We start from the raw sequence: 16,332 nt of genomic DNA on the forward strand, positions 1-16,332 counted from the left end.
CTCAGTGGACAAATGCTCCAACTGAGCTACTGTCGCCCACTGTCAGTATTACTGATACTTTGCAGTGACATCACGCTGGGGGTGATCTACATGTATGTGTATGGCAGAAGGTTCATCAGTTACCATGGTGACACAATGCACACATTAGCAAAAAATGGGTTAAGAAGTCTTTAGATAAAAATACAAAACTGATTTAAACAGCACATTTTCAGGGCGAGCGTTCATGATCTTGTTTAGGAGTTTGATTTTCAACAAAACGATGACAGTGACTCACTGAAAAAATGTGGGCTAATACGAGGTAGTCTTGTGACTGTAATGTTATCTGAGAGAAATCAGTTCTTTATGGAAAGTTCAAATAAAGCTTCGATTCAAAGCTAACAAATCCTCAGACAGAGCAGTGCCGCCAGTTAACATCACGCCAGTTGACGACATCAGATGCAAAGTCTCAGTTTTAGTTGTATCACGAATAAAGAACATCCACACTTCTTATCTTTTTTTAAAATTTTATTTCAACAGTGTTTACAGTTCAAATAATCCGTAGAAAGACACAAGAACATAAAGGAAAGTTAAATAAAACAGTGTTCATTAAAAAAAAATTTACCAAAAACATCCACTTGGAGCAAACAGCAGCATACGTGGGCTTTGTAACATACATTTACAGCAGAGTTAAGTTACTTTTAGAGTTAGTGCAATTTTAAAGTGTAAAAAAAAATATGGAAGACAATTTACCAGAACTTGGAGTGAAGCTATTTTTACATAGAGGATTTTCTACTACACACATTCCCCCACTATGATACAAACACAACACAAGTATTTATCAAACTATTATCATCATCTGCATTTCTCTGTTGTGAAATAGAATGAAACAGGATTCGTTCAGTAAATTAGACATAAACCAGAAGTAACAGCACCATTCAAAGGTGTCTATTTTGAATCAAAGACATTCAGTGGCACTTTGGTCAATTGAATTGGAAGCAACCAGGACTAAACCAGGATTAAACATGGAGTAAACATGGAGTAAACCAGGATTAAACATGGAGTAAACCAGGACTAAACCACGTCTACACCAGGTGTAAAGCCAGGATGAATCCTAGTCTAAATCCTGGGCTAAACCAGGTCTAAAACTAGGCCCAAATCAGGACTAAACCAGAACTAATTAAACCATAACTAAACCAGGTCTACCCCAGAACTAAACCAGGTGTAAAATCAGGACAAATCCAGGTCTAAAACCAGGACTAAACCAGCTCTATTAACCAGGTCTAAAGAAGAATCAGGACTAAATCCAAGTCTAGACTTGCTTTAGACTGAATTGTGTTGTATATTTGTTATGATATAAATCTGTTGGTGAAGGCTGTACACACTGTTCATTATATGTCTATTGGTAATCCAGTTTCTGTTCTATCTCTTCAGCCCTGGAAGTGAGAGCTCAAACCTGCAGGAAAAACAAGAACGTATAAGAGAGGTAAGAAACAAACGAATAAACCCGACAGTGGACATGGATTGTATAAGGCAGTGGACTAAAGGAGTGCGGCGTCACCACAGCGCTCAGCTCCAAATCAAACCCATCGAGGCTAGCAGATAAAGCAGCGAATTTGAAGCAGAGTTGCATATTTGGAAATCTGATCACGTGTATCATAGCAACCAATCAGGAGCAAGGCTGTTGAAGGTAAAACCTCTTCCTGCCCACACCACTGGTTTGGCAGGGAGCGGGTGCTTAGCAAAACTGTCAATCAAACCGGTTGCGAACGCTAAGTGGGAGCGACCTCGGGAGAAAAAGGCGCCTGATTGGTCTGTTATTAATGTTCATATCTTCATTTAGGGACAAAATAGCAAAATAAAAACTCCTGTAGGATCAGGATCTTGTAGAGCAGGTTTATATGAACAATTTAAGACCAAAATCACAAATCTGACAGCAGCAGTTACAGAGAGAGGGGCCACAATTTTTCAATAGAAAATGAATTTGAGTGTTTTTGTTTTGCATTGTTTACTTGGAATTATACCCACAAAACAACTACTGTACAAACAAACTCTGTGGTGTAGAATAACTCTTATAACAGGAGGATGGATGATAACTCAATCAATCAACCACTAATCATTCATCTTTCAATAACTGGCTAGAATTTATGCTTAAAAATGCAAACTATGAAAGGGTGACTTATAGATTACAGCAGCGGCAAGACATTTTCTTCAAGATATGGAAACAATTCCTTGATTATAAGGACTATTACTAAACTAAGACAAACTCATTTATTATTTATATTATTTATTTAAAAACATTTATTATTTATTATATGTGTGTTTATACATATGTACATGTATGATGTGAAATACTGGAAAATATATATATCTAAACATTTTACTGTATTTGAGAAGATTCAATTTGACAAGTCAGATTGTCTATCAATGGAGTAAGTTTGTTTTTCTTAAACAAAATCAAATGTTGCTTGAATTATTTTAAGTGCAAAAGGTGGTTATTTTTCCTATTTTACGTGTAGCAGATGTATTTTAATATTTTAAGTACAAAAAGACTTGTTCCACTGGCAGATCATTTTACTCAAATGATGATAAATATTCCTCTTACTTCTTAATTCAAGTCATCTTAACTTCACTGGATTTTGTTTTTTCAGTATAGATATATAAATGTATAGATGATGGGGTATATATGTTGATATATGTAGGGGATACATGTATATGTATGTGTGTGTTATGTATGTATGTTTGCACGTATGTATAAATATTATAAGATAGTTTTTTCCTAGTATTTATTTTTATTTCACTCTGTTCCCTATACTTATTTATTTATATATTTTATTACTTTATCTGCCTTAATTCATTATTATTATATTCTCTTTTTTTTTATTATTATTATTATTGTAATATTATTTATCTTTCTTGTCTCTGGAGACAATGGGGGAGGGTAATGGGAGGGGGGCCTGGGGGAGGGGAAGATGGTCACATTACATTACTGCTTTTTTTTTTTTTTCTTTCTGTGACATCTGATTTATGTGCTCAAAAAAGTAATACGCTTTTCTTTTTCTTTTTTTTTTCTTTTTTTTTTATAAATTAGAGCGGGTCAGCGATGTCCATTCATATATAGAGTGTGCAGAGTGGACTTACCAGTCTGTGACTCCTCTCATAATATCCAGCTGAGCCAGATCCAGCATCACCTGAGGACAAACGATACCGGGTGAAAAACAGTGCAGAGTTGAGAAATGACACTGTGGCTTAAATGTGCAGATTCTGACCATGCCGATGTCTTTCCTCTCTCGCGTGTGGAACATCTTGTGATTCTTTACAGCTACGTCCAGTTTCCGAGTTTTAGCTTCTTCATAAGAGATGTCAAACTCAAACCTGCAACCCAGAGGTGAGAACTAAGCCCAGACTAAACCAGGACTAAACAAGGACTAAACAAGGACTAAACAAGGACTAAATAGGACTAAACCAGGACTAAACCAGGACTAGGACTAAACCAAGAAACAAAGACTAAGCAGAGACTAAACCAGGTCTAAACCAGGTCTAAACCAGGGCTGGACCAAGACTAAACCAGGATTAACCCAGCTCTAAACTAAGACTAAACCAAGACTAAATAAGAGTAAACCAGGACTAAACCAAGACTAAACCAGGTCTAAACCAATTCTAAACCAGATCTAACCCAGATCTAAACCAGGACTAACCCAGGTCTAAACTAAGACTAAACCAAGACTAAACCAAGACTAAACCAGGACTAAATCAAGACTAAACCAATTCTAAACCAAATCTAACCCAGGACTAACCCAGGACTAAACTAGGACTAAATAGAACTAAATCAAGACTAAACCAATTCTAAACTAGATCTAACCCAAGTCTAACCCAGGTCTAACCCAGGTCTAAACCAGGACTAAACCAGGACTAAACCAGGACTAAACCAGGACTAAACCAGGACTAAATCAAAACTAACTAAACTGGGAGTGATCAGCAGATGAGTTACTTGTCGTTGAAGACCGGGTTTAGGGTCCTCTTTTTCACGTGAGTTCTCTTTCTGTGAGTCCAGGTTTGATCCGGGAGCAGATACAGACGAACGTATGAATCTGTGCCATTTTCACTGCACGGAAACAGGTCTCTGAGGGAATACACACACACACAGGACAAACATGACCTTAACTCAGATATACTGTGCTCGTGTGTGCTCGCTACATATAGTATACAACAAGTACGTATAGTTACAGTATATAGCTCTATCTCAGACACCTGTGGATCATTATGTTAGAATTTGGGCATTTTAAATCACAATACTCATGTAAAACAACTTAATAACACAAACAAGTCCACTAGGGCTGGGTATCACTGAGAAGTTGCCAATACGATACCTACCCACTTTCGGTTCAATACGATATATTTTAAATTGATTCCATACGGTTCCATAAGAAATAAAAGACAGAATCATGGCTGTGATATTAAAAGTCTTTGTTAAATCACTTCATCAAAACAGTGAAAATGTCAAATGTATCGCATAAACCAGTTTCCGTCCTCTGAACCTGTGGCAGAGTTAGCAATTTGGGGGCCCTAGGCGAACTTGAGTTTGGGGCCCTAACTACAATGCACTGTTCTGTTGGGGTTTTTTGTATTTTTTTATATTAATTGTCAGTTTTTTTCCCATTGTTCATGAGACACATAGATCTTTATTTGAATTAAGGTGGATTGGAAACTTGTCTTTTTTTGCTAGTACAATTACATTTTTGTTTACATCCATTCTGTACGATTATGATTCTGTTATGATTCTGTTCAAATCAGGGTCAAGCTGACGAGTCCTTCCTAACGTGAAAGTGGAGATGCATTGACAGTTAAAATAGATTTGTAAATCAGAAACTATTTTGATGGTGTTTTCTTGTTCAAAAGTAAAACTACTTTCATTTAATGTCATATTGAGACAAAATCAAATTGCTCTGAAGCCTCGGTCATTAGTGGCACTGAGGACAATTGGTTGGGGAGCCCCTAACCCTAAACCATAATATTTGTAAAGAGAAACGCAAATCTATTAGAGAAATCTTTTTTAATTGACGAACTCTTTCTTTTACAAAATATTATAATATTAAGAACAACATGAAACTTTAAGAAAAATGCAATTTCAACAATATTATAACATTAACTTGTATGCATTTCATAGAATTTAGTCATGCTTTCTTTTTGCTCCTGAAACTTGGCATCTTTTAGCCTGTACAAGTGCATCAATATCATGCACCAGGTCCTGAGGAGCTGCTGTCTTCAGAATGTCATTCAGGTGTTTGTGTGTTGTGTGTTCAGCTTTGAGTGCAGCTTTGTTTTATTCATGTTCATTACTGTGAAAACCTGCTCACAAAGGGAGTGAGTGTAAATCTATTATTTCGAGTTGCATGTCTGCAGCACATCAGAGGTTTTGACTGTGGATGGTGTGCAAAAAATTGCAAATTCTGTCTTCAAGTTTTAAAATATAATAAAAATATTTTAGTAGAAAATCAGCCAAGGCCAGATTAAAGGTCTTGGAGGGCCGGATCCCCCCCGGGCCGTATGTTTGACACCCGTGACCTAGACAGCTGCCGACTGTAGTCTAATGGTAGCGCCACCTCTGTTCTGAACAAGCAACAAACTGTAGCGCTGTAACAAAATAACTGAGTAAAAAATACCAAGAAAATACTCTTGGTGACATATTGATACAGCAGCCTATAATATCGATACTGTATCATCACATTAAACAGTACAATATATTGATATTTCGATATTTTTGCACAGCCCAAACTCCACTGCCTTGTGTGTTAGAAAACTGACCTGCAGGCGTCCACCAGCACGATGAGCTTGTTCCTGAGAGTGGCGTATTTCACAGTGAGATGGATCTCCCCGAACGAGCCACCGTGGTTCCTCACAGCTCTGACAACACACACACAATCGAATTACAACATGAACAATAAACAACACACAATCCATTTACAACACAAACAATACACAACACACAATCCATTTACAACACGAACAATACACAACGCAAAAAACATTTACAACACGAACAATACACAACACACAATCCATTTACAACACGAACAATACACAACACACACACAATCTACTTACAATTAGCAGTGTCAAATTATCGCGTTAATTGCGATTAATTATTTACAGTCATATTTAGCTCGTTATGTTTTTTAATCGCGTTAATCTCATTTTTAATCTCTAACTTTACTGTTTCTGTATGCGAGTTGCTTTATTATAAAATCTGTTTTTATGTGTTGTTGGGACAACAACACACACACACACACACAAAAAACACACATTTATAATTTTTTTTATTTCGGTAATTCCACTCATTGCCGGAAACCCACACAAAACGCGCGCAGTAAGAGCGATGTAAACGTCATGTTAACGTTGGCGGCGTCAGTCGCACAATGGACGAGGTGGAAGAGCCAGTAGAACAGAGCAGCAGTGCACAGGTAAAAACACATTTGTGTCTTGGAAATTCTTCTCCCGACGTGAAATATAAAAGAAAATAACAAATATAAAATCGCCTACAACTTAAATGTCACTGGTGAAAACAACCTGCATAGACTCATGATGTCTGCACTACTGTCCTATAATGACCTGCCACATGAGGGGACACACACACAAACACACACACACACAAACACACAAACACACACAAACACACACACACAAACACACACAACACACACACAACACACACACACACACACACACCTTCATCATCGTCATTAACCTGAGAACGCGCGGACCACATTTTCTTCCGTAGTTACTGCGTGGACACCGCTGTCCTCCCGTGTGCCGCGTACATTTTCTCGCGTACACTGTGTAAACCGCGCTTCCTCCTGTGCGCCTCTAAACCAAAACTAACACCAAGACTAAAACCAGGACTAAACCAGGTCTAAACCAGGACTAAACCAGGACTAAACCAGAACTAACCCATTCCAGGACTAAACTAGGACTAAAGTAGGACTAAAGCAGGTCTAAACCAGTACTAAAAGCAGGACTAAAACCAGTGATCTCATATATAAAGCATTTCTCTATCAATAATATTTTTAATATGGTTAAGGAAAGACTGGACTTTTTATTGTCTTTAAGTAGACAAAAGTTTTTATGTTCAGATTTCCTCGTCTTTTCTACTTTACAGCAAACAGTTTCTTATTCATGGAGACTTGGGCTCAACAGCCAATTTGGAGAGATTTGTTAAACAATAAATGACTTTATAAAGTCACTTTTTTTTTGTTCTATATCAGTCTTTTGATCTGCCACAATAATGTAATAATGAATTTAAATGAAAATACCTCAAATTGAAGGCTTTTCTCAGCAATTTTTAGGTGAGATTAAAATGAGATTAATTAGATTAATTAATTACAGATCATAATTAATTAATCTCTCAAATTTTTTAATCGCATGACAGCACTACTTACATCACGAACAATACACAACACACACACAATCATTTACAACAGGAGGAACATTACATCATATAAGCCCCCCTCAGAGGTTGGAGTATTTGTCATTGTCCGATTTGATTTAAATAATATAAAGTTTCTGTACAGTCAGGTGTCGGGTCAGGTTTAGTACAGTTACGCGTGCTGATGATACTAAAGTTTGTTGGTGTATGTGTTGCTATAGTGACCAGTGTTTGTGCAGAGGCGTCTGAGCATGTGCAGATCCAGTGTGGACGGGGAATTTGGCTGTGAAATTGGGGAGTCGTAGTACTGCCGTCCCCGTACAGACATAAGCTGCTCTCAGAGGTCACACTCACTCGGGGTAGTTGGCGCCCTCCGCCAGGTCAAAGCGTGACGAGGCGATGGAGTTGTCGGACAGCAGGCTCTGGGAGTCGTAGCGCCTCATGCTGGAGGAGGAGGGGGAGCGCAGCGTGTGAGAGCCCGGCGCAGAGCTGGGATTCTGGGACGGGGGTTTAGCTCCGGACTCCGGGACTTGGACCGGGGACTGGGTCCAGGGGGCGGAGTTTCGGGCATGAGGGGTAGAGCTCTGGTTTGGAGGGGCGTGGCTAGCTGTCTGAGGGGCGGAGCCTGGAGGAGAGCTGTGATTGGTCTGCACAGTCGAGGGTTTGAGCGGAGCTGGATCGATCTTAGGATGAGGTTTCTCTTCTGTCAGAATCTATAAAAACATCAACAGTGTAAGTGTGCTGTTATTACATTTTACACAACTGGACAACGTCACATTCACTCTGTAAAGTTTCATCCTTCCATGTAAAGTGGACTGAGCTGGAGGACCATCGTGCAAACTCTACAAGCCCAGTATAGACTGCCAACATTAATGGACATAGACTGCCAGACGCTGTTTTTCAAATAGAGAGAGTGACCCCAATTCAACTCCATCGACTGAAATTCAGTTCAGTTTTTATTCTCTCTGTAAATGCTGCTGTCAGGCTCCTCATTCTGACTTGAAATACAAATTTCGTATAAACCTTCTCTACGTGATCCTGGGGTTTTTATTTCACTATTTTATCCATAAATCAAGATATGGACATTTATAACAAATCAGGTGCTGCTGCTCTATGTGTGTATGTGTGAGTATGTGAGAGTGTGTGCGCGCATGTGTGTGTGTGTGTGTGTGCGAGTGCGTGAGTGTGTGTGTGTGTGAGTGCGTGTGTGTAAGTGTGTGTGTGTGTTCATGTGTATATGTGTGAGTGTGTGTAGGTGTGTGTATGTGTGAGTGTGTGTAGGTGTGTGTGTGTGTGTGTGTGTGTGTGTGTAGGTGTGTGCGAGTGTAGGTGTGTGCGAGTGCATGTGTAGGTGTGTGTGCGTGTGTAAGTGTGTGTGCGTGTGTATGTGTGTGTGCGTGTGTGTGTGTGTGTGCGCGTGTGTATGTAAGTGTGTGAGTGGGTGTGCATATGTGGGTAGGTGTGTGTGTGTGCGTGCGTGTGTGTGCGTGCATGTGTGAGTGTATGTGTGTGTGAGTGTGTGTGCCTGCGTGTGTGTGTGAGTGTGTGTGTGTGTGAGTGTGTATGTATGTGTGTGTGCGTGTATGTGTGTGTGTGCGTGTATGTGTGTGTGTGCGCGTGCGTGTGTATGTATGTATGTGTGTGCGCGTGTGTGTGTGCGCGTGCGTGTGTATGTATGTATGTGTGTATGTGTGTGTGTGTGTATGCATGTATGTGAGTGTGTGTGTGTATGCGTGTGTGTGTGTGTGTATGTATGTGTGTGTGTATGTATATATGTGTGTGTATGTATGTATGTGTGTGTGTGTGCGTGTGTGTGCATGCGTGAGTGAGTGTGTGTGTGTATGTATGTGTGTGTCTGTGTGTGTGTGTGTATGTGTGTGTGTGTATGTATGTATGTGTGTGTGTGTGCGTGCGTGAGTGTGTGTGTGTATGTATGTGTGTGTGTGTGTGTGTGTGTGTGTGTGTGTGTGTGTGTGTATGTATGTATGTATGTATGTGTGTGTGTGTGTGCGTGCGTGTGTGTGTGTGTGTATGTGTGTGTGTGTGTGTGTGTGTGCATGCGTGAGTGTGTGTGTGTGTGTATGTATGTGTGTGTGTGTATGTGTGTGTATGTATGTATGTGTGTGTGTGTGCGTGAGTGTGTGTGTGTATGTATGTATGTGTGTGTGTGTGTGTGTGTGTGTATGTGTGTGTGTGTGTGTGTGTATGTATGTATGTGTGTGTGTGTGCGTGTGTGTGTGTGTGTGTGTGTGTGTGTGTGTATGTGTGTGTGTGTGTGTATGTATGTGTGTGTGTGTATGTGTGTGTATGTATGTATGTGTGTGTGTGTGCGTGAGTGTGTGTGTGTATGTATGTATGTGTGTGTGTGTGCATGCGTGAGTGTGAGTGTGTGTGTTGTGCCCTCTGACCCTGAGCGTGGCCTTGAGTTTGATCTGACTTGTAGCGCCTGATCTCTCCAGCAGGAAGCGCTGGTCCAGGGTCATGTTGGAGATGTGCAGGAGGCGGCTCAGAGGAAGAGTCAGGACGCCCAGAGGAGTCTTCTTCTCTGGCTCCTTCACCTGCAAATATACACAAGTATATACAAAAATATACACAACTATACACAACTACGACTAGTAGTACTATTACTACTACCACAATTACTACTCCTTAACCTGCAAATACACACATTAATTACTACTAGTAATAATAATAATGTGTTTGTTTCTGTGTATTCTTCATTCACTCTCCACTAGTACTATTGTAGAAACAGCTGTCCTGGGGCAGACTGACACAACGGAGGCTGCAAGTCTGGACCATTAACCCCTCCCACCACCATCGGCACTCCACCCAATTTGACTGCTATGAAAGTGGCAAGTAAGTGCCTTGCCTAAAGACACAATGACAGTTTTAGCCACTGCTGCCCCACTGTGACACCTGGAACCCCCAGAGATCTCCCATCAAAGTCCAGACCAGCCCCAGCTCTACTTCATATAACAGATCAGACCAGAGCTTTGGTGAGGAGGTTTGACCACACTACTACAACTACAACAAGTAATACCACTACAAATAGTTGCCCTGTGCAGTACTACTACTAGTTGTAGTAGTACTACATGGCTCAGTGGCAAGACACCTCTCTTAGTAAAAGTGCCTGGTAAAAGTGTAGAGTGTGAGTGTTGGTGGTGGGAGGGGCCAATGGTCCAGATTGGCAGCCTCACTACTGTCACTCTGCCCCAGGGCAGCTGTGGTTGATGATGTTTTCTGGCTAAATTCCAAAGCTCAGTGTGAGTAGTGAGGTTCTCACCTGCACTTGGAGCTGTTGTGTTTTGATGTTGTGCACAAAGAACGTGAAGCCCTCCTCCCACACGGGGTCTTTGGACGCGTACACCACCTGCAGGCAGACACACAAACCACAAGAGCTTTGAAACAACACAAGAAACAGGACTGAAATGTTCTAAAGACCATGTTTACCTTGCTCTTCTGCACGTCTTTATCCACAGACAGCTCCACAAACGAGTTGGGGTTCACCGTTCTCTTTGTCAACTGCACAAGCACCAACACAGTGGTTTCAATATGAACTGAACTGAACCTCTACTACTACTACTACTACTGCTGCTGCTTCTACTTCTGTTACTATTACTTCCACTACTGCTAATGAAAAACATCTTTTTTTTTTTTTTTTAACTTTTTTATCATTATTTATTAATTAATCTTGGCAATATAAAAAAGTTACAAAAAGGCAAAAAGGCCATGCAAATCTGATCCAGGAGCAGAAAGTGAGTATGCAAAAGAGTAGTGACATCACAACAGCAACATCCAATCACAGAGCAGGATTCCCACGCAAAGATCCAGTATGTCAGGTGTGATTGGTCAGTGCAGCGAAAGAAGGAGGAGCAACAGGAGCAGCACAAGCTCAAAGCAGCACAGCAGCAGAGGGAGGGGATTGTGACACGTCTGTAATCGACTGAAGACATGTGCTGTCAGTCGATTGGTCAACTAAAAAGGGGGGCGTGGCAAAAACTCTTAAAACTATTCTGCATCTTTGAGTATCTGACCCAAAACTGTGCTCACAAGACTACACCTGCAGGGGGAGCTCATGCAAAGACTGCTATTTATGCAAGGAAATAAAATACTAGGGAATATTGTATTTGTAAAGTAATCATGAGTTTAATCTGACTCTTTGCAATGAAATAACAAAAAATACCAAATCTTCAGCTCCCTCACGTTTCCTTTCTGCTGTTGTCCCGTAGACATCCTGATCATCTCAACAACATAATTAGTCGTCTAATATAGATTTTGGGATGCAAATATTTTATGCAAATGAGATGCAAAGTGATTCTGGATTTTGTCGTGATCTGATTGGTGCAGAGAAAGAAGCAGAGGCGGTGTGCAAATCTGAGGTGCAGGTTCCAAAGCAAAACAAAACAGAGCAGGTGATGAGAAGAGGGAGTGTGTGAGGGACAACAGGAACAGCAGGGGGCAGTAATGGACCGCACATACTGCAGGCAGTTTCACCCTCAGTCCCGTAAACCTGCTTATAGTCATGATTTTTCAGAAATATAAAATAAAAATACCAAATTAGAGCGATTTGAAAAAGGGCTTATATTACTTCTACTACATCACACAGTGCCCCTACTGTTCAGAGGGTGAACTGTTCGAATTCCACTACTGCTAATACTACTACTACTGTTGTTACTACTGCTACTACTACCACCACTACTGTTGTTACTACTACTACTACTCAGAGTGAAAAAATGCATAGCACACTCGGTTGGCCGATGTCCAAATACTATTTTATTAACAAAATAACGTTTCGGCAAAAAAAGCCTTCATCAGATATTTTTCTTGTCTTGGACCACAGCACACAAAATGGTTGCCAGCCCAGGTGCCCATATACCCACTCAATGAATGGGAGGTCCCAAAGTGAGGTCACCCAGTGAGTTCAGCCCATTCTACAACAAGAAACAACAATTTACATAAAAAACATTTTATAAAATACAGAAATAGTTTGTCTATTACAAAAAACATCTTAGATCAAACTCGATATTAAGTCCATGAGGAGTAAAAGTTTTAAGATGGTGAATCCAGAAGTGCTCTCTTTTTGACAGGAGCATTTCTAGATTACCACCTCTAGGGGGCAGTTCCACATGTTCGATGCCAATATATCTTAAGGAAGAGATAGGATGGTTAAAATCAACAAAATGAGCCGCCACAGGATAGTTCATGTTTTTGCATCTGATTGTACTCCTATGCTCTGCAATCCGTGTTTTTAAAGCCCTGCTGGTTTTACCCACATAAGCCTTACCACAGGGGCAGGTGATCATATAAATCACGGACTTGGTGTTACAGGATATAATTCCTTTGATCTTTATTTCTTTACCAGTGTGAGGGTGCTTAAAACTATTGCAGCGATATGTATAGTTGCACTGACTGCACCACCACAACGACGATTTCCATCAGGAATAGGAGTCAGTATAGTTTGGTGTGTGGTTTGATTAGGAGGAAGGTAGGAGTGCACAAGTCTATCTCCAAGGTTTCTTCCTCTTTTATACACCACAAGGGGGTGCTCTTTAAAAGCCACACCCAATGAAGAGTCAGTTTTTAATATATGCCAATGTTTAGTTATGATGTTTTTAAGTTGTTCCGCGGGTTTTGAGTATCCAGTAGAAAATACAATCCGCTTATTGGCATTTTTTGGAGGGCTGACCCTCAGAAAATCAGATCTAGGTTTTCCTTTTACTTTAGTGGCAGCATCATTTAAAATAGATTTCTTATAACCCCTTTGTTCAAAGTTTGTCATCATATTACTTAAATTTCTTTCAAAGTCATCAGTTTTGTGGCATATTCTTTTAAGCCTACAAAATTGACTGTATGGGAGACTCTTTTTCAATGGAAGTGGATGCTGAGAGTCAGCTCTAAGTAAAGAATTTCGAGCTGTAGGCTTTTTATATAAGTCCGTATACAGCTGATTACCCTCTCTGATGATCCACAGGTCCAAAAAACTCAAGCGCTGTTGATCATAATCCATAGTAAAAGATATATATGAGGAGCGCGAGTTCAGATAAGCAAAAAATGACTCAAGTCTCAATTTAGTACCTTTGAACAAGCAAAAAATGTCATCCAAATATCTCTTCCATAGACATATGTTTTCTTTGAATTCATTATCGTGATAGATAAAATTTTTCCTCAAACAGACCCATGTATAAGTTACAGAAGGATGGTGAAAAAGGGCTACCCATAGGTACTCCGTGTTTTTGAATGTAAAAAGTGTCCTGAAAAACCCAATAGTTGTTTTTCAATATAAGCCACACCATGTCCAGAATAGAATTCAAAGAGGGGACCTCAATGTTCAATTTGGTCACATAATGTTTCATTGCCTCAATACCCCCATCATGTGGAATGGAGGTGTACATAGAGTTTATATCAAAAGATACCAAATACCATTCCTCTTCATTGGAGACACAGTCTATAGATTCAACAAAGTTTATCATATGACCTGTATCCTTTATGAAGGAAGGCAAAGCTTCAGCTGCAGGTCTGATAATACTATCAATAAAAATAGACAGATTAGATGTAATCGAGCCAATACTGGCTACAATTGGTCTCCCTGGTGGATTTTCAAGGCTTTTGTGTATTTTTGGCAATATATAGAAAGTAGGAATAATAGGGTAGTCCACTTTAAGAAAGCTATATTCATTTTCAGAAATCTCACCATTCTGTAACAGTACACTTAAAGCTTCATGAATAGAGTTCTTAAAATCATCTGTAGGATTACTTGGAAGTTTCTCATAGAATGTATTGTCTGATAATTGTCTCATGCATTCTTTTATATAGTCAGATTTGTTCATCACTACAATAGCCCCACCTTTATCAGCTTGTTTTATTATTATAGCTTCATCCTTTTCCAAATCATCTAAAGCAGTTTGTTCTTCCTTAGTTAGGTTTTTGTAAGTTTGAAAACTGTTTTTCTTTTTTAAAAGGGCATCAACATCCTGTTCAACTAATCTGCAATAGGTTTCAATTGAATTATTTCGATTAGGAGGAGGAATGAAAGTACTTTTACCTCTGAAATATTTTTTGGGGGTTGTATTTTCCGTTACAGACAAATCGGATGACAAAGACTGATGTTCTACAGACGTATTTTGCTTAAAAAATTCTTTGAGTCGTATATTTCTGAAAAACCTAAAGAGGTCTACTTTAACATCAAAGTCTTTAATATTGTTAGTGGGCACAAACGAAAGTCCTTTGTTTAAAACTGATATGTGGGACTTAGTCAGTGACTTACTAGAAAGATTGAAAACAGTCAGTTCTTCTGGTGATGAACCCTGGACCGGGTCCATGGTCTTTTTCCTCTTCCCCCGTCGTGTAGGGCGCCTTTTGGTCTGTGTGGTTGTCTTCTTCCTCTGTTTCGCTCGCGCATGCTCTTGTTGGATAAAAAACTAGAGCTCGATGCTGTTGATAGTTGGTCAGAGGAGAAATCTTCCCTTTGTTGTCGCCACACCACTTTTTTCTCTGTTGATCTCCAGGGGTAGGTTTTTCCTTCCAGGGCATCATTTTTATCTCTGTTGAACTTCCGAATCTTGATTTCTTTGATTTCCTTTGACAATTTCATTTGCATTTCTTCATTAGCTTTCACATATCAGTTTTAAACAAAGGACTTTCGTTTGTGCCCACTAACAATATTAAAGACTTTGATGTTAAAGTAGACCTCTTTAGGTTTTTCAGAAATATACGACTCAAAGAATTTTTTAAGCAAAATACGTCTGTAGAACATCAGTCTTTGTCATCTGATTTGTCTGTAACGGAAAATACAACCCCCAAAAAATATTTCAGAGGTAAAAGTACTTTCATTCCTCCTCCTAATCGAAATAATTCAATTGAAACCTATTGCAGATTAGTTGAACAGGATGTTGATGCCCTTTTAAAAAAGAAAAACAGTTTTCAAACTTACAAAAACCTAACTAAGGAAGAACAAACTGCTTTAGATGATTTGGAAAAGGATGAAGCTATAATAATAAAACAAGCTGATAAAGGTGGGGCTATTGTAGTGATGAACAAATCTGACTATATAAAAGAATGCATGAGACAATTATCAGACAATACATTCTATGAGAAACTTCCAAGTAATCCTACAGATGATTTTAAGAACTCTATTCATGAAGCTTTAAGTGTACTGTTACAGAATGGTGAGATTTCTGAAAATGAATATAGCTTTCTTAAAGTGGACTACCCTATTATTCCTACTTTCTATATATTGCCAAAAATACACAAAAGCCTTGAAAATCCACCAGGGAGACCAATTGTAGCCAGTATTGGCTCGATTACATCTAATCTGTCTATTTTTATTGATAGTATTATCAGACCTGCAGCTGAAGCTTTGCCTTCCTTCATAAAGGACACAGGTCATATGATAAACTTTGTTGAATCTATAGACTGTGTCTCCAGTGAAGAGGAATGGTATTTGGTATCTTTTGATATAAACTCTATGTACACCTCCATTCCACATGATGGGGGTATGGAGGCAATGAAACATTATGTGACCAAATTGAACATTGAGGTCCCCTCTTTGAATTCTATTCTGGATATGTCGTGGCTTATATTGAAAAACAACTATTGGGTTTTTCAGGACACTTTTTACATTCAAAAACACGGAGTACCTATGGGTAGCCCTTTTTCACCATCCTTCTGTAACTTATACATGGGTCTGTTTGAGGAAAATTTTATCTATCACGATAATGAATTCAAAGAAAACATATGTCTATGGAAGAGATATTTGGATGACATTTTTTGCTTGTTCAAAGGTACTAAATTGAGACTTGAGTCATTTTTTTGCTTATCTGAACTCGCGCTCCTCATATATATCTTTTACTATGGATTATGATCAACAGCGCTTGAGTTTTTTGGACCTGTGGATCATCAGAGAGGGTAATCAGCTGTATACGGACTTATATAAA

General features: G+C 39.3%; 1 protein-coding gene across 1 annotated transcript in view; it reads right to left on the reverse strand.

The window, feature by feature from the left end:
• Positions 1-497: 497 nt before the first annotated feature.
• Positions 498-16,332, reverse strand: part of esyt3 (extended synaptotagmin-like protein 3) — a 43,194-nt gene continuing 27,359 nt past the window's right edge. Inside the window, exons 15-23 of the mRNA XM_055162635.1 lie at positions 10,850-10,921; positions 10,683-10,769; positions 9,808-9,957; positions 7,754-8,112; positions 5,782-5,880; positions 3,968-4,099; positions 3,246-3,351; positions 3,118-3,167; positions 498-1,432 (exon numbers count right to left, since the gene is read on the reverse strand). Coding sequence (XP_055018610.1) covers positions 1,399-1,432; positions 3,118-3,167; positions 3,246-3,351; positions 3,968-4,099; positions 5,782-5,880; positions 7,754-8,112; positions 9,808-9,957; positions 10,683-10,769; positions 10,850-10,921 — 1,089 coding nt within the window. The 3' untranslated portion in view covers positions 498-1,398. The remainder of the gene's footprint in view (positions 1,433-3,117; positions 3,168-3,245; positions 3,352-3,967; positions 4,100-5,781; positions 5,881-7,753; positions 8,113-9,807; positions 9,958-10,682; positions 10,770-10,849; positions 10,922-16,332) is intronic.

Source organism: Boleophthalmus pectinirostris, unplaced genomic scaffold (genome assembly GCF_026225935.1).
Source record: "Boleophthalmus pectinirostris isolate CB_2022bp ecotype Guang Dong unplaced genomic scaffold, ASM2622593v1 HiC_scaffold_1, whole genome shotgun sequence".
Classification (NCBI taxonomy): domain Eukaryota; kingdom Metazoa; phylum Chordata; class Actinopteri; order Gobiiformes; family Gobiidae; genus Boleophthalmus; species Boleophthalmus pectinirostris.